The sequence below is a fragment of the Dasypus novemcinctus genome, chromosome 24, assembly GCF_030445035.2.
Source record: "Dasypus novemcinctus isolate mDasNov1 chromosome 24, mDasNov1.1.hap2, whole genome shotgun sequence".
Taxonomy (NCBI): domain Eukaryota; kingdom Metazoa; phylum Chordata; class Mammalia; order Cingulata; family Dasypodidae; genus Dasypus; species Dasypus novemcinctus.
The window spans coordinates 4,851,364-4,876,478 of NC_080696.1; the positions used below are offsets into that span (position 1 = coordinate 4,851,364).

General features: G+C 41.3%; 1 protein-coding gene across 2 annotated transcripts in view; it reads left to right on the top strand.

The window, feature by feature from the left end:
• The window catches only part of CRLS1 (cardiolipin synthase 1), a 44,969-nt gene extending 26,749 nt beyond the window's left edge, over positions 1–18,220 (top strand). For both annotated transcript variants that reach the window (XM_071211540.1, XM_071211539.1), the window contains exon 7: positions 3–18,220. Coding sequence is in view for 1 of the 2 variants with exons in the window: in XM_071211539.1 (XP_071067640.1) it covers positions 3–57 (55 nt within the window). In the remaining variant the exon portion in view is untranslated. The remainder of the gene's footprint in view (positions 1–2) is intronic.
• Positions 18,221–25,115: the final 6,895 nt, after the last annotated feature.

A 25,115-nucleotide genomic window follows, 5' to 3' on the forward strand; every position in this document is an offset into this window, starting at 1 on the left:
AGGCCGGGAAGCCCAGGTGCTGCTGTCCGTCCTGAACTTACCCGTCAATTGGGGTGAGAGGCGTTTGCAGGAGAACGGCAGTACATCGGTGCAGCATCCCTACTTCCAGAAGAACAGCTCTCACTGTAGCTCATACTGGTGGTACTTTATTCCTATCAGATTGGCAGCATATGTTTACTTATTTAAATTAGGTGTTTTTTTTTGCATTTGAATAAAAGATTTATTTTCTCAGGAAAAACAGGAAGTTAGGGAAACACACTACACATTTTACAACCCACATTTGTAGTTGGTCCTAACCCTTCCTGGCACAGCTGTCAGCAGTAGGTTAACCAGGACGGAGGTGCTCACACACCCCTGCTGGATGCACACGGACAGCACTAGAGGACCACACGTTTTTCCCTGAGAGAAGCGTAGGACAAACAGAAGCTGCTAAGAGCACCATCTTTCCAAGTGGCCCCTCCCTTCCCATTTTGGAAAATTTGCCTGAACTATGCAGCTAATCAGCACTTAGACCACGTGCCTTCCACTATAATAAATTAGTTAAATGCAACAACACTCAGTAACCAGTTGGAACAGTGTGAAAATCGTTAGGAACCATATTTGTGATGACCTTAAAACTAGATATTTAAAACGTGGAAAGTAGACGTGGCTAAAGCGGTAACGCCTCCGCCTACCATATGGGAAGAGAAGGTGTGCCTGTGTGGTGAGCTGAGTGCCTGTGCACTGAGCCAAGTGCTCGCGTGGTGAGCCAAGCGCCCACGCGGGTGCCTGCGTGGTGAGCCGAGTGCCTGTGCCGTGAACCAGTGCCCGCACAAGTGAGTCAGCAGCAAGATGATGCGGCAAAAGAGAGACGAAGGGGAGAGTCAGGGTGAAGCAGAGCAGAGACCAGGAACTGAGGTGGTGCACACATCATAGGTTCCCAGCATCGAATCCTGGTGAATCCTAGAGGAGAAAGATAAGACAAAAAGAGAAATAGATACAGAAGATCACAAAGTGAATGGGCACAGCAAAAACAGCAGGGAGGGGGAGAGGAAGAAAAAGAGAAAGATGGTTTAAAAACTATTAAAAAATTATGGTTGTGTGTGTGTGTGTGTGTGTGTGTGTGTGTGTGTGTGTGTGTCTTGGGGTGAGGGGACAGGGCTCATTACAATGCACCAAAGAGCAGTGCCATAAATAAAAAGCAGTTTCCTACTTTAAAAATTTGCACATGATCCTTATCTGTCAAAGGAAAACATTTGCCTAATAGCTTTAGTGGCTCTTTTATATAAGTATTTGTACAAAATGTGCAACAATATACTCAATCATTTGCTTAGAAGATGTTTCTACCAAATGAGTGTGACTGGGGGATTTAAAAAATTTTTTTTAATTTCTGAAGAGGGAAAAATGAGCACAGAATGTATAAGCATTTTATGGACTCTGTTAAGTCTAAGAAATTAGGAAGGAAAATAAATTTGCCTTCTGGTCTACCTGTCAGTGTCTGCGGATGACTTCACTGAGCATCTTTGTGATTATGGACGTGTTTAAAGGTATAGTGAGCAAGTATTTTACAAAATTGTGTGTTTCTTAATATTTATCTCATATATTCTGTAAATTTCATGGGCTTAAATATTTTGGGAAACAGTAAGATGTCATTATCAGGTCCCAGGACTTTATCTCCAGGGGATAAACTGCATAAACCAGAACCTGGAAATAGGGGATGGACAAAGGAGTGAAAGCTGGCTGTCTCCAGAAAGAATCTGAGAAGGATAAGTATGTGTGCGGGGCTTGAAAGGCAAATTAGGACACACTGATAAATTGGCTTCACAGTCTTATAGTGGGAAGTGCTTAAGCAAAATCAAGGCAACAAATTTCAAGCTAAGTGAGATTTTAAAAGAAAAAGATGAGTGAGCACATGTTATATGAAGTCTGTGCAAAGAGCTAAATGAAGAGTACCTCGTAGGTTCCCCAGAGCTTTTCTCCTAGAAAACGACAAGGTGAGTTGGGTGCAGAGCAGTAGTATGCAGGAAATGTTACGAGGTGGTGGGAATGGTGTGGGAACAGTACATCAGAACAATAGCCGCTCAGCATTTTGTGGAGCACTTTCTTTGGGTTGTGTGCATTATAGGCATTAGAGAAAGTTGCATAATATAGTCTTTGTACATATATCTGCTCTTATTTAAAATAAATTACAATTGGGACTTCCTGGAAGATGGCAGACTAGAAAGACACAGGACCCTCTTCTCCAGAAAAATAGCTAAAGGACAGACTGAAACAGCCTGGAAAAAAGATCGTTTGGGGTTTATGACACCAGGTAAAGGCTGAACACTGCCCAGAGCAGAAAGGGACAAAGGAGAACTGTGAGCTGAAACTAGTGGCTGCTGCTGCTGGCACCTTCCTCCAAACTAAAGACATTTCAGAGTTCTCGGGCCTCTGGGCTGGTTGCTACAGACAAAGGGAACCCATCTCCCAGGAAAGGGGAGAAAGAGGGACATAGCGTAAGGCTGACTCAGCTTCTGACCCATAAATTTGATCTGCTGTATCCCACCAGGCCAGTTTTGAGCAACTAGCAGGGACAATCTTAATCCAGGTCAAGCCAAGAATCTAAGAGCCGTGGTAACACACAGCCTCCTGCCACTAAACCCCTACAATAGAGAGATTGAGCATCTGAGTAAACTACATCCTAATCAGATGCCTAAACACCATCAAAAAATTATGAGCCATATTAAGAAAATGGAGGATATATTCCTTTTCTTGAAGAGACATAGGATTTGAGAGAACTAATTAGTGAGATGTGCACAAATTTCCAAAATCAAATTAATGAGTTGAAAGGCAACATGGCTAAGAGATGATATCAAGAAGACATTGAAGGAAATGGATGTGGCTCATGAAGTTGGGCTCCTGTCTCCCATATAGGCAGTCCAGAGTTTGATGCCTAGGGCCTCCTGGTGAAGGTGAACTGACCCAAGCAGCGAGCTGTCCCACGCGGAGTGCCGGCCCACGTGGGAGTGCCACCCTGTGCAGGAGTGCTGGCCATCATGGAGAGCTGGCACAGCAAGATGGTGCAACAAGAGACACAGAGGAGAGACAATAAGAGATGTAGCAGAACAGGGAGCTGAGGTGGTGTAAAGATGGTCACCTCTCTCCCACTCCGGAAGGTCCCAGGATGGGTTCCCAGAGCCACCTAAAGAGAATATAAACAGACACAGAAGAACACACAGTGAATTGACACAGAGCAGACGGGGGGAGGGGGGGAGGAGAAATAAATAAAATCTTTTAAAAAAAAAGACATTGACCACAAAGAATTTGAAATCCTGAACAGAAAAGTAACAGAGCTCATGGGAATGAAAGACACTATACGTGAGATCAAAAATACATTAGAGGGCTCAAGTGGTTGGGCTCCTGTCCAGTGTTCAATTCCCAGGGCCCCTTGGTGAAAGGCAAACTGGCCCATGTGGAGCACTGGTCCATGCAGGAGTGTTGGCCTGCACAGAGAGCTGGCACAGCAAGATGACACACCAAAAAGAGACACAGGAGATAAAATAAGAGACTCAGCAGACCAGGGAGCTGAGGTGGTGCAAAAGATTGAGCGCCTGTCTTCCACTCTGGAAGTTCCCAGGATCAGTTCCCAGTGCCACCTAAAGAGAAGACAAGCAGACACAGAACACAGAGCAGACAGAGCACAAAATGGGAGGGTGAATAAATAAAATAAACCTTAAAAAAAAAATTAGGTATACAACAGTAGACTCGAAATGACAGAAGAAAGAATAAGTGATTTGGAGGGCAGAACAGCTGAAATTAAAGAGAGAAAAGAATGAAAAAAATTGAACAGGGGCTCAGAGACTTGAATGACAACATGAAACTCAACAACATACGTGTCATGGGAGTTCCTGAAGGAGAAAAGAAGGGAAAAGGGGCATAAAGAGTATTTGAGGAAATAATCACTGAAAATTTCCCAACTTTCATGAAAGAAATTGTATTAGTCAGCCAAGGGGGTGCTGATGCAAAATACCAGGAGCCTGTTGGCTTTTATAAAGGATATTTCTTTGTGGTCAGAGCTTACAGATACAGGCTGCTGAGACCAGCTAAGCACCACAAAGGGAAGGTGACACAGAACTGAAAAAATTAAAGGGCAGAAAGAACGACACAAAACAGGAAACAAAGATAGGACCAGGGGACTTCACAGCTTCTGAAACTGAGAGCCTGAACACTAGTTTCCACATTGTGTTTATTCAGAAATGAACAATCAGCTGTTTGCTGTCAGAACTGCAACATCATCTACGATAACAGGAAGGAACTGCAACATCTACAATAAGGCCTCATTTACAATAACAGGAAGAAACAAATATGGAACAGTTAAGCCAGTTCCCCACAACACCAAGCCATAAAGCATGGGTTACTTCCTTCTCCAAAGTCTATTTCCACATGTTGGAGCAAGATGTCTGCCGATGTCTTCCAGGATTCAGGCTTCCTGGGTTCCTCTCTTCCCAGGTCTTGCTTTTCTCTGGGCTCAGGGTTCCTCTCTTCCCAGGTGTGATGGTTAGGCTAATGTGTCAACTTGGCCAGATAACTGTGCTCAGATGTTTGGTCAAGCAAGCACTGGGCTAACTGTAATACAAGGGCATTTATGGACTTTAGTCACCATTGACTTTACTGCAGTGGTAAATCATAGATGGCTGGTTACAATTACATCAATCAGAGAGATTGCCATCAGCAGTGAGCAATGCTTTATCCAATCAGTCAAATGCCTTAAAAGGGCAAGTGATTCCAGCTTTGAGTGAGAATTTCCCAGGTTATCTTTGGACAGCCAGCATCTCCCAGAACACATCAGGAACCTTCACTGGACTTTCATTGGAGGCCCTGGTCGCAGCCTGCCTGCGGAACCTTGACTTTTGCATCCCCACTGTCACATGAGAGACTCTCATAAAATTGCATACTATTGACAGATTATCTCTTGTTGATTCTGTTTCCCTAGAGAACCAGGGCTGACTTCTTTCTGGGCTCAGGGTTCCTCTCCTCCTGTAGCTTACTTCTCTTTTCTCCGTGTGCTTATTTCCTGGGCTCCAGCTTAAGACTTCAGCATCCATATGGGAAATGGACTTGGCCCAGTGGTTAGGGCATCCGCCTACCACATGGGAGGTCCGCAGTTCAAACCCTGGGCCTTCTTGACCCGTGTGGAGCTGGCCAATGCCCAGTACTGATGCGTGCAATGAGTGCCTTGCCACGCAGGAGTGTCCCCGTGTAGCCCCACGCGCAAGGAGTGTGCCCGTAAGGAGAGCCGCCCAGCGTGAAAGAAAGTGCAGCCTGCCCAGGAATGGCTCCGCCCACACTTCCTGTGCCGCTCATGACAACAGAATCGGACAAAGAAACAAGACGCAGCAAATAGACACAGAGAACAGACAATGGGGGGGGGGGTGTTTAAATAAATAAATAAATCTTAAAAAAAAAAAAAGACTTCAGCATCCAACTCCAATATCAAAACTCCAACATTAACCTCCCCCCAGCTCTGTCCCTTGCCATGCCTTTTATCTGTGAACCAACACCCCACTGACATGGCCCACTCAAAGCCCTAATCATAACTTAATCATGCCCAGGTACAGACTGGTTTTTAAACATAACCCAGTATCTATTTTAGGAATTCATAACTATATCAAACTGCTACACTCCACCCTCTGAATTCCAAAAAGACATTACAATATTAAAGCAAACCTTAAATTAGCAAAAATGCAAGTACTAAATCACAATTTAAAGAAATACAGTTTGTCTTGGGGAAAGCCCCAGCTGCTATAAACTTCTGAAACTTACAAAATAATTTGCTTCCAATACACAAATGGACAAAGGATAAACATTTTCATTACAATAAGGAGAAAATGAGAGGGAAACGTGAGTTACAGGTCCTCTACAGTTTAGTAAACCTGCAGGGCATACTTCATTAGATGTCAAAGTCTGAGAGTCATTTTTAAGATGGTGGTTTCTTCTTGGGGCCTTATGGGAACTCACCCTTTCCACTGGCTTGCCCAATGGCCATGTTCTTGGTTCCACCCTCATCAAGCATTTGGGTGTCAACCAAGCTCCAGACCTCACCCTCCGAGTGTTGGGGTGATTGCCACAACTTACCCAATCTTTGGGTTAGAGTCTTAACACCCCTAGGACAGTGATGTGAAGACAACATTCCCCCTAACCTTTCGCATACAGGCTCAACCCTCTCAGAGCAACGAGTTGACCACCTGGCCTTTACTAACTATTGGCGTGCAGGCTCAGCCTTCTCAGAGCATCAAGTTGACCACCTGACCTTCCTTAATCCGTGGGGGACAGGTCCACCTCTCTCAGACCTGTGGGATGCTGACCTTAACTGCCCTAATCCTTGGACAATGTGTTTTACTCTGTACCCTGGGGCAACAAAACTCTCAGAACATTGGGCAGGAACATCCACCCTCTTCAACTTCTGGGGCAAACTCAACCTCTCTGTACACATGGGTGGGGTTCCTCTTTTGGCCCAAGGTGATTTCTTAGTTCCAGATCTCACCTTCCATGGTTTTCCTCTTGAAGTTGTTTCCTTTTCAATTTCTCTTTTTTATGTCCTTTTTATTCCAGGCTGACAGTGGTTTTATTCATACAGCTCTCTTAGAAAATCTGTTGGTTTAGCATGCAGGAAGCAGGGGTCCATGCCATCAGACAGTAAGATTTTCCACAAGTCTTTCTGAGATAAATGCATCTTCAATCCTGATTTGCAAGTCCTAAGTTAATTAAGTCCTTAAATGGGGCACTTTCTTCTGGGAACTTGATTTCCAGAGGCTTGGAATTTCCAGAATCAGTTTCTGTTTTCTTTGTGCTTAACAGTTCAGTCCTCAGTGCATTTCTCTTGCCTAGCATTTTATGATAACTTGCAAGTTGAAGTCAAGACACATTCTAAAGGTTTATTCTGGAAAGTTTTTCAGCTAAATGCCCAGGCTTGCCATTTTCAAATTTTTCCTTCCACAAAACTTCAGGAGTTAGTCTTGCTAAGTTCTCTGCAACTTTAAAACACGGATTGCCTTTCCTCCAGTTTCCAATTATAGTTTCATCATTTACTTCTAAGGCAACATAAAAAGACTCTTTTGCATCCATATAGCTATCAACACTCTCTTCAAAGTGGTTTAGGCCTTGTCCATCAAGCATTTCACAATTCTTCCAAAAAATACCCCTTACCCATTTATAAACTGTTTTCAGCATTTTGGTAATTGCAAAAGCACTACTCCACTCCTGGTACCAAATTCTGTATTAGCCAAAGGGGTGCTGATGCAAAATAGCAGAAATTGGTTGATTTTTATAAAGGGTATTTATTTGGGGTAGGAGCTTACTGATACCAGGCCATAAAGCATAAGTTACTTCCCTCATCAAAGGCTATTTCCATGTGTTGGAGCAAGATGGCTGCCGACATCTGTGAGGATTCAGGCTTCCTGCGTTCCTCTCTTCCCAGGTCTTGCTTTTCTCCAGGCTCAGGGTTCTTCTCTTCTGAGGGCTTGCTTCTCTTTTCTCTGTGTGCTTACTTCCCAGGGCTCCAGCTTAAGACTTTAGCATCGGGAAATGGACTTGGCCCAGTGGTTAGGGCATCCGTCTACCACATGGGAGGTCCGCAGGTTCAAACCCCGGGCCTCCTTGACCCGTGAGGAGCTGGCCCATGCGCAGTGCTGATGCGTGCAAGGAGTGCCCTACCACAAAGGGGTGTCCCCCGCGTAGGGGAGCCCCATGCTCAAGGAGTGCACCCCGTAAGAGCTGCACAGCGCTAAAGAAGGTGCAGCCTGCCGATGGTGCCACCCACACTTCCCGTGCCGCTGACGACAACAGAAGCGGACAAAGAAACAAGACGCAGCAAATAGACACAGAGAACAGACAACCAGGGGAGGGGGGCGGAATTAAATAAAATAAATCTTAAAAAAAAAAAGACTTCAGCATCAAACTCCAACATCAAAACTCCAACATTAAAAACTTTCAACTCAGTCCTTTGCCATGTCTTTTGTCTGTGAGTCCGCACCCAACAAGGGAACTACTGATGTGGCCCATTCAAAGCCCTAATCATAATTTAATCATGCCTAGGTATAGACCAGTTTACAAATATAATCCAATATCTATTTTTGGAATTCATAACCATATCAAACAGCTACAGAAATGAACTTACATGTCCAAGAAGCACACTATAACTAAATCGGAATAAATCCAAATAGATCTACTCCAAGACAGATACTACTCAGAATGTCAAATGTAAACGATAGAAAATTCTCAGCATCAAGGGAGAAGGAAACCATTACTTAATATAAAGGATGCCCTATAAGACTTAGCACAGTTTCTCTTCAGAAACTATGGAGGTAAGTAGACAGTGGTATGATACTATTAAGATACCAAAAGAGTAAAACTGCCAGCCAAGAATTCTTTATCCAGTAAAATTGTCCTTCAAATATGAAGGTGGGTATAAAATATCTACAAACAAACAGAAACTAAGAGAGTTTGCAAAAAAGAATCCACCTTTGCAGGAAATACTAAAGGAGGCCTTAAAATCTGAAATAAAAAGGAGAGGACTGGAGGAGAGTATAGAAGAAAGAATAGAGAAAGGATAGCCAAAAGAGTAAAAAGACAGGCAAAAATATATGCCTTATTAAAACCAAAGAATAAAACAGTGGAAGTAAACAATGCATTTACAGTAATATCATTGAATGTGAATGGATTAAATTCCCCAGTCAAAAGATACAGGCTGACAAAATGGATTAAAAAAAAAACACAAGCCATCCATATGTGCCAACAAGAGACTCATCTTAGACCCAGGGATACAAACTGGCTAAAAAGTGAAAGGTTGGAAAAAGATACTCCATGCAAACCATAACCAAAAAAGAGCAGGGGTAGCTATACTAATATCAGACAAAACAGACTTTAAATGCAAAAAGTTATAAGAGATACAGAAGGCCATTATATATTAATAAAAGGGACAATTCACCAGGAAGATATAGCAGTCATAAATAATCTATGTACCTCACCAAAATATATGAGACAAAGTCTGGGAAAACTGAAGGGAGAAATAGACATCTCTACAATAACAGTTGGAGACTTTAACACCCCACTCACATCATTTGATAGAACAACTAGACAAAGATCAACAAGGAAACAGAACTTGAACAATATGATAAATGAGTTAGACCTAACAGACATATACAGAACGCTGCATCCAAACTCAGCAGGTTATACATTCTTCTCAAGTGCCCATGGATCTTTCTCCAGGATAGACCACATGTTAGGGCACAATGCAGCTCTCAATAAATACAAAAAAAAAAAAAAAAAAATTGAAATTATGTAAAGCACCTTCTTAGATCATAACAGAATAAAAATGCAAATCAATAATAGGAAAGAAGTAAATCTACAAGTGCGTGGAGGCCGAACAACACACTCCTAAATAATCAGTGGGTCAAAGAAGAAATTGCAAGTGAAATTGAGACATGAAAATGAGAACACAATTTATCAAAACTTATGGGATACAATGAAAGCAGGCCTGAGAGGGAAATTTATAGCCCTAAATGCCTATGTTAAGAAAGAACTAAATTCAAAGATTTAGCTGAGCAACTAGAGAAACTAGAAGAAGAACAGCAAACCAATCACAAAGCAAGCAGAAGGAAAGAAATAATAAAAATTAGAGCAGAAATAAATGGAATTCAGAAAAAAAAGAGAAAATCAACAAAACCAAAAGCTGTTTTTTTGAGATCAATAAAATTGACAAACCCATAGCTAGACTGACAAAGGAAAAAAGAGACATGATGCAAATAAATACAATCAGAAATGAAAAGGGGGAAGTTAGACTGACCTCACAGAAATAAAAGGGATCATAAGAGGGTATTATGACAAACTGTATGCCAACAAACTAGACAACCTAGTTGAATGGACAAATTCCTAGAAATGCACAAACAACTTACACCAACGCTACAAGAAATACAAGAACTTAACAAACAAAATCACATTTAAAGAGATTGAATCCATCATCAAAAATCTCCCAGCAAAAAAAGTGACTTCACAGGTGAATTCTGTCAAGCATTTTGAAAAGAATTAACATCAATTCTGTTTAAACTCTTACAAAAAATTGAAGAGGATGGAAAATTACCCAACACATTTTGGGAAGCCAACATCACCCTAATACCAAAGACAGATAAAGATACTATATGAAAAGAAAATTAAAGACCAATCTCTCCAATGAACATAGATGCAAAAATTCTCAACAAAATACTAGCAAATACAACCCAACAGCTTATCAAGAGACTTATACATCAGAACCAAGTGGGCTTTATTCCTGGTATGCAAGGCTGGTTCCACATAAGAAAATCAGCCAATGTAATACACCACATTAACAAATTGAAGGAAAAAACCCACATGATCATCTCAATCAATGCGAAAAAGGCATTCAACAAAATCCAGCTTCCTTTTTTGATAAAAACACTTCAAAAGATAGGAATAGAAGGAAAAGTCCTCAATCTGATGAAAGGCATATATGAAAAAACCCAGCCAACATTGTATGCAATGGGGAAAGTTTGAAAACTATCCCTCTAGGATTGGAACAATACAAGGATGCCCATTGTCACCACTGTTATTCAACATTGTCCTTGAAGTTCTAGCTAGGGCAATTAGACAAGAAGAAAAAAGAAAAAAGAAAAAGAAAGGCATTCAAATAGGAAAAGAGGAAGTAAAACTCATGCTCTTTGCTGATGACATAATCCTGTACTTAGAAAATTGCGAAGTATCCACTAGAAAGCTACTTGAGCTAATGAGTTCAGCAAAGTGGCAGGATACAAGATCAATATGCAAAAATCAGTACTGTTTTTGTACACTAGTACTTAATCTGAGGAGGAAATCAGGGGGGAAATTCCGTTTACAAAAGCAACAAAAACTCAACTAGGAATTAATTTAAAGAAGTATAGGACCTACAATGAAGAAAACTACAAATGGTGCTTAAAGAAATTTTTACAAAGATCTAAAAAAATGGAAAGACATTCTGTGTTCATGGATTGGAAGACTAAATATTGTGAAGATGTCTTGCGTAAACTGATTTATAGATCCAATACAACACCCATCAAAATTCCAACAGCCTACTTTACAGAATTAGAAAAGGCAATTACCAAATTCATTTGGAAGGGAAAGTGCACCCGAATAGCCAGAAGTATTCTAAAGAAAAAGAGCAATGTGGAAGGAATTTCACTGCCTGACCTTGAAATATATTACAAAGCTACAGTGGTCCAAACAGCATGATACTGGCATAAAGGTAGACACATCAATCAGTGGAATAGAATTGAGAATCCTGAAATAAACCCTCACCTGTGGTCAACTGGTTTTTGACAAACCGACCAAGTCCATGTTAATGGGATAAAACTGGGAGAGCTGGACAGCTGTAACCAAAAGAAGTGAGCTTCCTATACAAGATTCAACGCAAGAGAGATCAAAGACCTAAATATAAAAACCAGGACCATAAAACTACTAGAAGAAAATATAGGGAAACATCTTCAAGATCTTGTGGTAGGTGGTGGTTTTTTGGACCTTACACCCAAAGCATACACAACAAAAGAAAAAATAGATAAATGGGACTTGCTCAAAATTAAAATTAAACACTTTTGCACCTACAGGACTTTGTCAAAAGGGTAAAAAGGCAGTTGACTCAATGGGAGAAAATATTTGGAAATCACGTGTCCAACAATAGTTTAATATTGAGGATATATAAAGAGGTGCTACATCTCAACAATAAAAAGACAAATGACCCAATTAAAAAATAGGCAAAAGACTTGAACAGACATTTGTCCAGAGAAGAAATACAAATGGCAAAAGAAAAAAAGAAAAAACAAATGAAAAAATGCTCAACATCACTAATGATTAGGGAAATGCAAATCAAAACTATAATGAGATGTCATTTACCACCATCAGAATGGCCACTATTAAAAAGACAGAGAAGTACAAGTGTTGGAGAGGATGTGGAGAGATAGGAACCCTTATTCACGGTTGGTGGGAATGCAGAATGGTACAGCCACTGTGGAGGACTGTTTGGCAGTTCCTAAAGAAGTTGAATATAGATTTGCCATGAGACCCTGCAATACTACTACCAGGTGTATTCCCAGAAGAACTGAGAGCAGTGACATGAGCAGACATCTGCACACTAATGTTCATAGTGGCTTTATACTTGATTGCCAAAAGTTGGGAACAACCCAGGTGTCCATCAACCTATGAATGGATAAACACACTATGATCTATTCACACAGTGGAATATTATGCAGCTGTCTTATTTTCACCCCTCCTTTCTGGAGCCCTAGAAGACTTTTTGTGTGTTTGCTTTAGCATTGTCAGCATGGCCTTGACTGCAAGGTTGTCTTCTAAATTTTCGCTCACTTAATTCTCACAGGGGTGTTACAGGTTATTCCCATTTCAGAAGTAGAAACATGAGGCTTGGAGGAATTAGTTTGCCAAGATCACCAGCTAATTCTTGGCAGACTCAGGACATGAGTCCGTATCTGGTTACAGACCCAGGGCTCTGAACCACTATGATGTATTGCCTCCTAGTCATTTCTGCTTCTTTGGATGGTAAATTATTACATCACATTGGGGGATTAATGTAGACTATTTCTATGAGGTTATGGTACAGTAAAGAAAAGTAAAGGTTTAAGTAAAGAGTATACTTTCAACTTGATCCTCTGCTGCTGACAAAATTTTCTGGTTCGTAAAGTCCATTCAGATATAACAACAACAAGGCCATAAAGAGTATATTACCTCCCTCACCAAAGTTTCTTGCTACATGTTGGAGCAGAATGGCTGCCGGCTGAGGGATCAGCCTTCCTCTTCCTCTTAAGACTCTGTGGTTCCAGCTTCTGGTCTCAGCTGTAGGCTGGTATAAGGTGCATCTCTCTCCCCAGGGCCCGCTTTCTGGCCTCAGCTTCACAAAGTCAGCTGTAGACTAGCAGGCTTTCTCTATTCCCTGGGCCTCTGCTGTGTCTATGCGGCCATCCAAGGAATCTGCCTTGGGGTCAGCAGACCAGGACAGGACCGCACAACTCCCAGGAGGGTGAGGGGCAGAGAGACAAAGAAGCCGAGATGACAAACATGAGTTACCAAGCCCCATGGCAGCCGGGAAGGGGCTCCCAAGATATTAAGCTGGGGTAAAACCCCTGGCTCACTGCTGACTGAGGGGGAACAGACATCTTCCTCACTGTCAGCTATTTCAAGGGAAAAGGGCGGGAAGGTTGGGATGCTTTTCTTCAGTGAATTCAGTCAACAGAGCCCACTTTGAATCTGCAATCTGGAGAACACAGGATAGCTGAGACTGAAATACCTGCATGGAAAGGTGCTTTGACTAGCGCCATCTGCTGGCCAGTCTGGAAATTGCATGGACAAACCCTTTGCTCTCTGTATTCAACCCATGGGAGAAAATCTGCACCCCACTAGTGAGTCCCTGGCCTGATTTTGAAAACTTAAGCTGGGAAATTTTAAGGACTGAGAATAAGTTGAAACAAATATCAAAGAAGAGGTGTGGGGGGATGTATTAGTTAGCCAAAGGGGTGCTGATGCAAAATACCAGAAATGGGTTGGTTTTTCTAAAGGGTATTTATTTGGGGTAGGAGCTTACAGATACCAGGCCATAAAGTACAAATTACTTCCCTCACCAAAGTCTATTTCCACATGTTGGAGCAAGATGGCAAGATCTGCCAGGGTTCAGGTTCAGGCTTCCTGGGTTCCTCTGGGCTCACCTCCTCTGTTTCCTCCACAAGGTCAGTTGTAGACTGAGGCTGTCTAGGCTCTGCCTCTCTCCACAAGGTCAGCTGTAGACTATCAGGTGAACGGCTCTGTCTCTTTCTCCCTGGGGCTCCAGCTTCAGCATCAAACTCCAACATCAGAACTCTGACATTAAAAGCCTCAATTCTGACTTTTGCCATGACTTTTATCTGTGAGTCCCCATCCACCAAGGGGTGGGGACTCAATTCTCTAATGACATGGCCCAATCAAAGCCCCAATCATAACTCAAACACGCCCAGGTACAAAACAGATTACAAACAAAATCCAATGTCTGTTTTTGGAATTCATAGCCATATTAAACTGCTACAGGGGAAAAATAGGCAAGAGAGAAATTAGCAACCAGAGTAAATTCATCAACATATTCAGATGCCTAGACATCAGCAAAAAATTACAAGCCATACTAGGTGTATTAGTTAGCCAAAGGGGTACTGATGCAAAATACCAAAAATGGGTTGGTTTTTATAAAGGGTATTTATTTAGGGTAGGAACTTACAGATACCAGGCCATAAAGCATAAGTTACTTCCCTCACCAAAGTCTATTTGGAGCAAGATGGCTGCCAACGTCTGTGAGGGTTCAGGCTTTCTGTGTTCCTCTGTTCCTGGGACTTGATTTTCTCTGGATTCAAGGTTCTTTCCTTCCTGGGGCTGCTTCTCTTTCCTCTGCATGCTGACTTCCCAGGGCTCCAGTTTAAGTTTTCAGCATCACAGTCCAAAATCAAAACTCCAACCTTAAAAGCCCTCACATCCAAAGCTCCAACTCTGTCCTTTGCCATGCCTTTTATCACCCTAATGATGTGGCCCAATCAAAGCCATTAATCATAACTCAATCATGCCCAGTAATAGACTAGATTACAAACATAATACAATATCTGTTTTTGGAATTCATAATTACATCAAACTGCTACACTAGGAAACAGAGAGATGGCCCAGAGAAAAGAACAAAACAAATATTTTAAGAGATGCAGGATTTAATACAATTGATCAGTGTTAATCACTCAACTCTCCTAAATCACTTCAAAGAATTTAAAGAAAATATGACTAGAGAAATGAAGGAAGGAAGTGGATTTAGCTCAACGGATAGAGTCTGCCTACCACATGGGAGGTCCAGGGTTCAAACTCAGGGCCTCCTGAACCATGTGACGAGCTGGCCCACAAGCAGTGCTGATGCACACAAGGAGTGTCATGCCATGTAGGGGTGTCCCCTGCATAGGGGAGCCCCATGCGCAAGGAGTGTGCCCCATAAGGAGAGCCACCCAGTGTGAAAAAAATTGCAGCCTGCCCAGGAGTGGTGGTGCTGCACACACGGAGAGCTGACACAGCAAGATAATGCAACAAAAAGAGACACAGATTACCAGTGCTGCTGACAAGAATATAAGCAGACACAGAAGAACACACAGCAAATGGACACAGAGAGCAGACAACTGGGGAGTGGGGGGAAGGGAAGAGAAATAAATAAATAAATCTTTAAAAAAAAAAAAAAGGATATTAAGACACTGGGAGAGCATAAAGTACAATTTGAAAGCCTGTGAAGAAAAGTAACAGACCTGATGGGAATGAAAGACACAATGGATGCGATTAAAAATACATTAGAGGCACATAGGAGCAGATTTGAATTGCCCAAAGACAGAGTTAGTGCTCCTGAAGACAGAACATCTGAACTGGAAAAAACAGGAAAAGAGAAAGAGAAGAGAATGGAAAAAATGGAACAGTCTCAGGGAATTGAATGACAATGCAAAACACACATTCTCATTGTTGGTGTCACAGAAGGAGAAGCTAATGGAAAAGGGGCAGAAAGAATATTTGAGGAAATAATGACTGAAAACTTTCCTACCCTTATGGAAGACATAAATATCAATGTCCAAGAAGGACAATGCACCCAAATGGAATAAACATGACTAGACCTGCTCTGAGACATCTACTATTCAGAATGACAAATATCAGAGATCAAGGGAGAATTCTGAAAGCAGCACAAGAATAGCAAAACATCACATACAGGGGAAACTCAATAAGATTAAGTGCTGACCTCTCATCAGAAGCCACGGAGGAGAGAAGAAAGTGGTATGATATATTTAAGATACTGAAAGAGAAAAACTGCCAGCCAAGAATTCTGTATCTGGCAAAGCTGTCCTTCAAAAAATTAGGGTGAGTTTAAAGTCTTCACAGACAATAAACTGATAGAGTATGTTACCAAACGACCAGTTGTGAGGCGGCAGACTTGGCTCAATGGTTAGGGTGTCCGTCTACCACATGGGAGGTCTGCGGTTCAAACCCTGGGCCTTCTTGACCCATGTGGACCTGGCCCATGTGCAGTGCTGATGCGTGCAAGGAGTGCCGTGCCACGCAGGGTGTCCCCCATGTAGGGGAGCCCCACTTGCAAGGAGTGCGCCCCGTAAGGAGAGCTGCCCAGCACGAAAGAAAGTACAGCCTGCCCAGGAATGGCGCCACACACACGGAGAGCTGACACAAGATGATGCAACAAAAAGAAACAGATTTCCATGCCGTTGACAGCCAACAGAAGCGGACAAAGAAGACACAGCAAATAAACACAGAGAACAGACAACAGGAGTGGGGGGGAGGGGAGAGAAATAAATAAATCTTAAAAAAAAAAAAAGACCAGATGTGCAAGAGATACTAAAGGGAGTGCTGCAGCCTGAAAGGAAAAAATAAGGGTGAGGGATTTGGAGAAGAGTTTAGAAATGAAGATTATTAGGAAGGGTAAACTAAAGGATAAGAAGACAGACAACAGAACAATATGACAACAGAGAGCCAAAGGACAAAATGTATGAAGTAAGCAATGTCTTTACATAATGACATTGAAAGTTAATGGATTGAACTCCACAATCAAAAGACAGACTGATAGAATGAATTTAAAAAAATATGAACTGTCTATATGTTGTCTACAAGAGACCCACCTCAGATGTAAGGACACAACCAGGTTAAAAGTGAAAGGTTGGAAAAAGGTATTCCCTGTAAATAGTAACCAAAAAAGAGCTGGAGTAGACCAGATAAATGTAAAATAGCAGCCTTTAGTATATGAACAATAATTACTCTGTGCAACTGGCGAATTGTTCTTGTGATCAGCATTGTATCATTATTTTCATACAAAATAAACACTTGCTTTTAGTAGAGGAAGGCTGGAGAAGAGATATATTTTTGGATACTTCATTTTTTAAAATGCTTTTTTATTCATACTCTTTAATTAAAATAATCCATCAGAATCAACAATGATTTAGCATGACTACTACTGAACAAGATTTTGAGTTTTTCTGCCTCATAAAATCATGAGTTGGCAAATTGTTATTTGCTGTAATTCATTCCAATAAGTTGTGAAAAATTCCCAAATAAGAATTTGATTATCTAAAAAGAATTATGGCCTAAATGGAAATTAAATAACTAAGCCAATAATTCTTAGAGATTGTGTCCAATAGTCAGAGCTATAATATAAAAATTAGAATTATGTTATAATTAATCTCCACTATACTTGCATTATTATTATTATTATTATTATTATTGCATTATTATTTACATTTATAAATGCTTGTTGCTATGCATCTATTTTTTTAAATAATTGATTATATTAAATCTAACCTGGTCTTGCACTCTCTTTTTTTGTTTGTTTCTTTTTTTAATTGTTTTTTTAAAAGATAAACAGATCACACAAAAAGCATTCTCTTTTAAAATTTGTAATTTCTTTCAATCTATTTTTCTATTTATTTTACAATTTTACAATTTTACAATTAAGGACTTTTTAATAGCTAACAAAAAGCCATTGATTATACATTTTGGATAGATATGATATGTGAATATGTCTCAATGAAACTGCTTAATAAACAAATAATTGTGCAAGAATAACCAGAAATAGCAGCTACATAAAGCAGGGGAAACAGAGAGATTGAGAGGTGAGGAATTTTCTTATTTGTTTGGTTGCCTGTTGTTTTGTTTATTATTATTATTGAAATAATGTAAATGCTTTAATAATGATTGAAGTGATGAATGCACAACTATGTAATTATACCGTGTATCATTGATTGTACACTTTTAAAAAATTATATGCTTTAGTAATGTGTATCAATAAAATTGTTTTTAAAAAAGTAAATAAGTAAGAGAGACTATTTCTGCCCTTCATAGCTTCCCTTCCCAAGGCCCTTGGAAGCAGGTCCACAACCCATTACTGGGTCTAGGGCCCAGAACTGAGCAACTAACAGGGACAATCTTAAAGACCTACAACAGGTTGAACGAAGAATTAATGATTTTTGTGATCTTTGTAGCTTAAAAATAAAAAAGACAATTAAAAAACAAAGAATGCATGGGAAGCTGATGTGGCTCAGTGGTTGAGTGCTGGCTTCCCACATATGAGGTCCTGGGTTCAATCCCTGGCCCTGGTACCTAAAGAAAAAAAGAAAAGAATCAAAGAATAACAATAACACAGTCTCCTGCCATTAAATCCCTAGAAAAGAGAGAACTTGAGTATCAGAGTAAACTCACATCATAATCAGCTGCATAGACATCAGCAAAAAATTACAAGCCATCCTAAGAAAATGAAAGACGTGGTTTAAGAAAAGGGATATATCAAAGCCCTAGATAAGACACAGGATTTGAGACAACTAATCAACAAAATTCAAACAAACTTCCAAAATCAAGTTAATGAGTTGAAAGACAATATGGATAAAAAGAAAAAGGACACTAAGAAGACACTGAGTGAGTACAAAGAAGAATTTGAAAATCTGAGTAGAAAAATAATAGCACATGGGAATGAAAGACATGATAGGCGATATAAAGAACATGTAAGAGGGAAGTGGATTTGGCTTAACTAATAGAGTGTCTGCCTAACACATGGGAGGTCCAGGGTTCAAACCCAGGGCCTCCTGACCCATGTGATGAGCTGGCCCATGCGCGGTGCTGATGCGTGCAAGGAGTGCTGTGCCATGCATGGGTGTCCCCCACATAGGGGAGCCCCATGCACAAGGAGTGCGCCCCTCAAGGAGATCCACCCCATGCAAAGAAAGTGCACCCTGCCCAGGAGTGGCCCTGCACACATGGAGAGCTGACCAGCAAGATGGCCAACAGAAAGAGACACAGATTCCCAGTACTGCTGACAAGAACACAAGCGGACCCAGAAGAACACACAGTGAATGGAACCAGAGAGCAGACAACAGGGTGGGGGACAGGAAAGGAGAGAGAAATAAATAAATAAATAATCTTAAAAAAAAAAAAAAGGGAAACGGATTTGGCCCAGTGGTTAGGGCGTCCATCTACCACATGGGAGGTCCATGGTTCAAACCCTGGGCCTCCTTGACCCGTGTGGAGCTGGCCCGTGCGCAGTGCTGATGCGCGCAAGGAGTGCCGCGCCATGCAGGGGTGTCCCCCGCGTAGGGGAGCCCCACACGCAAAGATTGCACCCATAAGGAGAGCCGCCCAGCGTGAAAGAAAGTGCAGCCTGCCCAGGAATGGCGCCACCCACACTTCCCGTGCCGCTGAGGTCAACAGAAGCGGACAAAGAAACAAGACGCAGCAAATAGACATAGAGAACAGACAACCAGAGGAGCGGGGGAATTAAATAAATAAATCTTTAAAAAAAAAAAGAACACGTAAGAGGAAAGTGGATGTGGCTCAAGCAGTTGGGCACCCACCTACCACATGGGAGGTCCTGGGTTCGGTTCCTGGTGCCTCCTAAAGAAGGCAAGCAAGACAGTGAGCTGAAGTGATGGGCTGATGCGATGGGTTGACATAGCGAGAAGATGCAACAAGATGATGCAACAAGTTGATGCAGTAAGATGTCACTCCGAAGATGTCACTCCGAAGCAAGGAAACACAATGAGAGACACAACAAGCAGGGGGTGGAGGTGGTTCAAGTGATTGGGTGCCTCCCTCCCACATGGGAGGTTCTGAGTTCAGTTCCTGGTGCCTCCTAAAAGAAGGTGAACAGAGAACAGACAGCAAGCACAAACAATGGGGGGAGGGAGGAGAAATAAGTAAATAAAATAAATCTTTTTAAAAAGTTAACAAAAAAACACTCAAGAGTCATACAACAGCAGACTTGAAGACAAAAGAAAGAAAAAGTGATACAGAAGACAGAACAACTGAAATTGAAAAGAACAGAGGAAAAAAATGGGAAAAATTGAACCAGGGCTCAGGGAACTGAATGACAGTATGAAATGCAACAACATGCATGTCATGGGAGTTCCACAGGAAGAATGGAAGGGAAAGGGAGCAAAAAGAGTATTTGAGGAAATAATGACTGAAAATTTCCCAACTCTCATGAAAGAAATGAACACACATGTCCAAAAAGTGCAGCACACCCTAATCAGAAAAAATCCAAATAGATGTATTCCAAGACACATACTACACAGATGTCAAACATCAAAGAGAAAGAGAAAATTCTGAGAGCAGCAAGGGAGAAGCAAACCATCATGTACAAGGGACATCCAGTAAGACTTAGTGCAGATTTCTCATCTGAAATCATGGAGGCAAGAAGATGATATAATTAGGATACTGAAAGAGAAAAATTGCTAGCCAAGAATTCTTTATGTGGCAAAATTATTTTTCAAATATGAAAGTGAGTTTGACATAGTAAAAAACAAACAAACTAAGGGGATTCATAAAAAGAAATCTGCCTTTGCAGATAGTATTAAAGGGAGTCTTACAGTCAGGAAAAGAAAACATAGGAGAGAGAGGCTTGGAAGAGAGTATAGAAGGCAAGACTAACAGAAAGGGATAACCAAAAAAGTAAAAAGACAGACGAAAATAAAATATGACAATTGTGGGAACACAGTGTTGGATTAGGCAGATAAGGTTCAAAACTCTCACAAAAACAGAGTGAGACTGAAGCTGGCAGAGGGACCTGCTTTGGGGGTCAGCAGAGCAGGACAGCACTTCACAACCCCCAGGAGGGTGAGGGACAGAGAGAGGAAGAAGCCGAAACAACTAGCTGTGAGTTATCAAACCTCCAGCCACCGGGAAGGGCTCCCCTTCCCCACCCCCAAGATATGCAGCAGTGGTAAACTGTGGCACACTGAAGTTGAGACGGGAGCAGATGTTTTCCTTCCTGCCAACTTTTACAAGGGAAGAGGGAGGGGGAGTCAGGGTGCTTTTCTTCAGTGAATTTGGCCAGCGGAGCCCACTTTGAATCTCAGGTCTGGCCAGATGAAAACAAAGGAAAGCCGAAGGAGATACACCTCTGTGGAAATGTGTGCCAATGAGCACCATGTACTGGCCAGTCTGGAAATTACATGGACAGAAACTGCTTTTAGAGCTCTCTTTACCCACCCCTGGAAGAAACCCCATTAGTGAGTCCCTGGCACAAATTTTGGTAAATTAAGCTGGGCAATTTTAAAGACTTAGGATAAATTGAACCAATTATTCAAGAGCTGTGAAAAATAATAAAAATTGGCAAGGGAGAGAAATTGTCCATTAAAGTAAACTCACCAACATATCAGATGTCGAGATATCAGCAAAAATTTCCATGCCATAATAGGAGACAGGAAGAGGTGGCCCTGCCAAAGGAACAAACCAAATATCTTGAAGAGACTCCGGATATAAGACAGTTAATCCCTGGTAATCACACAGCATTCATAAATCAAAAGAAAATACGACTAAAGACATAAAGGATATTAAGACACTAGGTAAGCATAAAAAACAATTTGAATTTCAGCAAAGAAAAGTAACAGACCTAATGGGAATGAATGACACAATGGATGAGATTAAAAGAATATGAGAGGCACATAAGAGCAGATTTGAACTGCTTGAAGACTGAATTAGTAATTTTGAAGACAAAACATCTGAACTGGAAAAGATAGGAAAACAGAGAAGAGAATGGAAAATATGGAACAGGGTCTCAAGGAAATGCAAAAAACATATGCATGATCAGCATCCCAGAAGGGAAAGAAAATGGAAAAGGGGCAGAAAGAATATTTGAGGAAATAATGACTGAAAACCTCCCTATCCTTACGAAAGACATAAATATCAATGTCCAAGAAGGACAACGTACCCCAAACAGAATAAACATGACTAGACCTGCTCTGAGACATCTACTATTCAGAAAGACAAATACCAGAGATCAAGAGAGGATTCTGAAAGCAGCATGAGAAAAGCAGAGCATCACATACAAAGGAACCTTGATAAGATTAAGTGCTTACCTCTCATTGGAAAGCATAAAGAAGAGAAGAAAGTGGTATGATGTATTTAAGGTATTGAAAGAGAAAAACTGCCAGCCAAGAGTTCTGTATCTGGCACAGCTGTCCTTCAAAAATGAAGGGGAGTTCAAAGCCTTCACAGACAAACAATAAACTGATGGAATATGTTACCAAAGGACCAAATTACAAGAGATACTAAAGGGAGTGCTGTAGCCTGAAAGGAAAAAAACAAGGGTGAGAGACTTGGAGAAGAAGTGAAGAATATTAGAAAGGGTAAAAAACAGACTATAGTGTGTTCTGACAACTGAAAGCCAGAGGTCAAGATGGATGAAGTAAGCTTTGCATTTACAGTTATAACATTGAATGTTAATGACTTGAACTCCCCAATCAAAAAATACAGACTGATAGAATATATTTAAAAATATGACCCATCTTTATGTTGTCTCCAAGACATTCTCCTCAGATGTAAGGACACAACCAGTTTAAAAGTGAAAGTTTGGAAAAAGATAAGATATGACATATGAAAGTCAAAGAATAAAATGGTGGAAATAAATATGCATTTACAGTAATATCATTGACTGTGAATGGATTAAATTCTCCAATCAAAAGATGTAGGCTGACACAAAGATAAAAAAAAAAACCATGAGCCATCCGTATGCTGCCAACAAGAGACTCATTTTAGATCCAAGGATACAAACCGGCTGAAAGTGAATGGTTGGAAAAAGATGCTCCATGCGAATAGTAATCATGAAAGAGCGGGGGTAGCTATACTGATATCAGACAAAACAATGCAAAAACCTTTATAAGACATACAGAAGGCCATTATATATTAACAAAAGGGACAATCCACCAGGAAGATATAGCAGCCATAAATGTCTATGCACCTAACCAGGTGCCCCAAAATATATGAGACAAACTGGCAAAACTGAGGGGAGAAAAAGACATCTCTGTAATAATAGTTGGAAACTTCAACATAACACTCATATCATTAGGTAGAACTAGACAGAAGATCAACAAGGAAACAAAGAACTTGAACAATATGGTAAACTAGCTAGACCTATCAGATAAATACAGAACATTGCACCCAAACTCGGTGGATTATATATTCTTCTCAAGTGCTCATGGATTTTTCTCCAGGATAGACCACATGTTAGGGCACAAGGCAAGTCTCAATAAATATAAAAAGACTGAATTTATACAAAGCACCTTTTCAGATCATAATGGAATTAAACTGGAAAAATTTTTTTTTTAAAGATTTATTTATTTATTTAATTTCCCCCCCTCCCCTGGTTGTCTGTTCTTGGTGTCTATTTGTTGCGTCTTGTTTCTTTGTCTGCTTTTGTTTCTTTGTCCGCTTCTGTTGTCGTCAGCGGCACAGGAAGTGTGGGCGGCGCCATTCCTGGGCAGGCTGCACTTTCTTTTCACGCTGGGCGGCTTTCCTCACGGGCGCACTCCTTGCGCGTGGGGGCTCCCCCACGCGGGGGACACCCTTGCGTGGCACGGCACTCCTTGCGCGCATCAGCACTGCGCATGGCCAGCTCCACATGGGTCAAGGAGGCCCGGCATTTGAACCGCGGACCTCCCATATGGTAGACGGACGCCCTAACCGCTGGGCCAAAGTCCGTTTCCCTAAACTGGAAATTAATAGCAGATGAGAAAGGGGGAAATTTGCAAATGTGTAGAAGCTAACAACACAGTCCTAAAAAATTAGTGGGTCAAAGAAGAAATTGCAAGAGAAATTAGTAGATACCTCAAGATAATGAAATAAAAAGACAACTTATCAAAACTTACATGGCACAGTATAAGGCAGTGCTGAGAGGGATATTTATAGCCCTAAATTCCTGTATTTGAAAAAAAAAAGTGAGCAGATGTAGCTCAGTGGTCGAGCACCTGCTTCCAGTATGAGACTCTGGTTTCAACCCCCAGTACTTAAAAAAAAGAATAATAATAAGAAGAAAGAGGTAAAATCAAAGATCTAACTGAACAACTGGAGAAACTAGAAAAAGAAAAGCAAACCACTCCCAAAGTAAGCAGTAGGAAAGAAATAATAAAGATTAGAGCAGAAATAAATGAAATTGAGAACAACAACAATAACAATAGAGAAAATCAACAAGACCAAAAAGCTACTTTATTATTATTATTATTTTTTTAAATATTACATTCAAAAAATATGAAGTCCCATTCAACTCCACCACCCCCACCCCCCACTCCCCCACAGCAACACTCTCTCCCATCATCATGACACATCCATTGCATTCGGTATGTACATCTCTGGGCATCGCTGCACCTCATGCTCAATGGTCCACATCATAGCCCATACTCTCCCACGTTCCATCCAGTGGGCCCTGGGAGGATCTACAATGTCTGGTAATTGTCCCTGAAGCACCACCCAGGACAACTCCAAGTCCCGAAAACGCCTCCACATCTCATCTCTTCCTCTCATTCCCATACCCAGCAGCCACCATGGCCACCCTTCCCACACCAATGCCACATTTTCTCTGTGGACCTTGGATTGGTTGTGTCCATTGCACTTCTATGTCAAGAGGGGGCTTAGATTCCACATGGATACTGGATGCAATCCTCCTGCTTTCAGTTGTAGGCACTCTAGGCTCCATGGTGTGGTGGTTGACATTCTTCAACTCCATGTTAGCTGAGTGGGGTAAGTCAAATAAATCAGAGTGTAGGAGTTGAAGTCTGTTGAGGTTCAGGGCGTGGCTATCATAGTGTCAGTCCAGAGATTCAAATCCCTAGATATATCTTAAACCCCAGCACCAACTACAATTCCAATAAAGTAACATGAAAGTCCCATGAAAAGAGATCCCATCTGAGTCCAGTTCCATCATGCAGAAACACCAGCTCCAAAGAAGGGCCAACTGACATGGCAGTGAACCCCATCTGCCATGACCATAGAACCCATGGGTCTCTTTAGCCCTCAAAAGAACCAAAACCTGGGGTTGTATCTACTTTATCTGTCTCTGAGACTCTGCTCAGGTGTGCATAAGGGCAATCCTTCTGACAACTTCCAGACTCTTTTTTAGAGACTCATAGCCATATAAACTCATTTCTTCTTTCCATTTCCCCCTTACATTAGGTCAAACAGCATTTTAAAGTCCTGTTATTATATGTAGACAGGGACATTCTGCTGGTCTGCGTTGAACCTTTAATTCAAGGTCATTTTCTAGTTGCATCATCAGCTGGTACTTGGTAGTGATCCCTCGGTGCCAG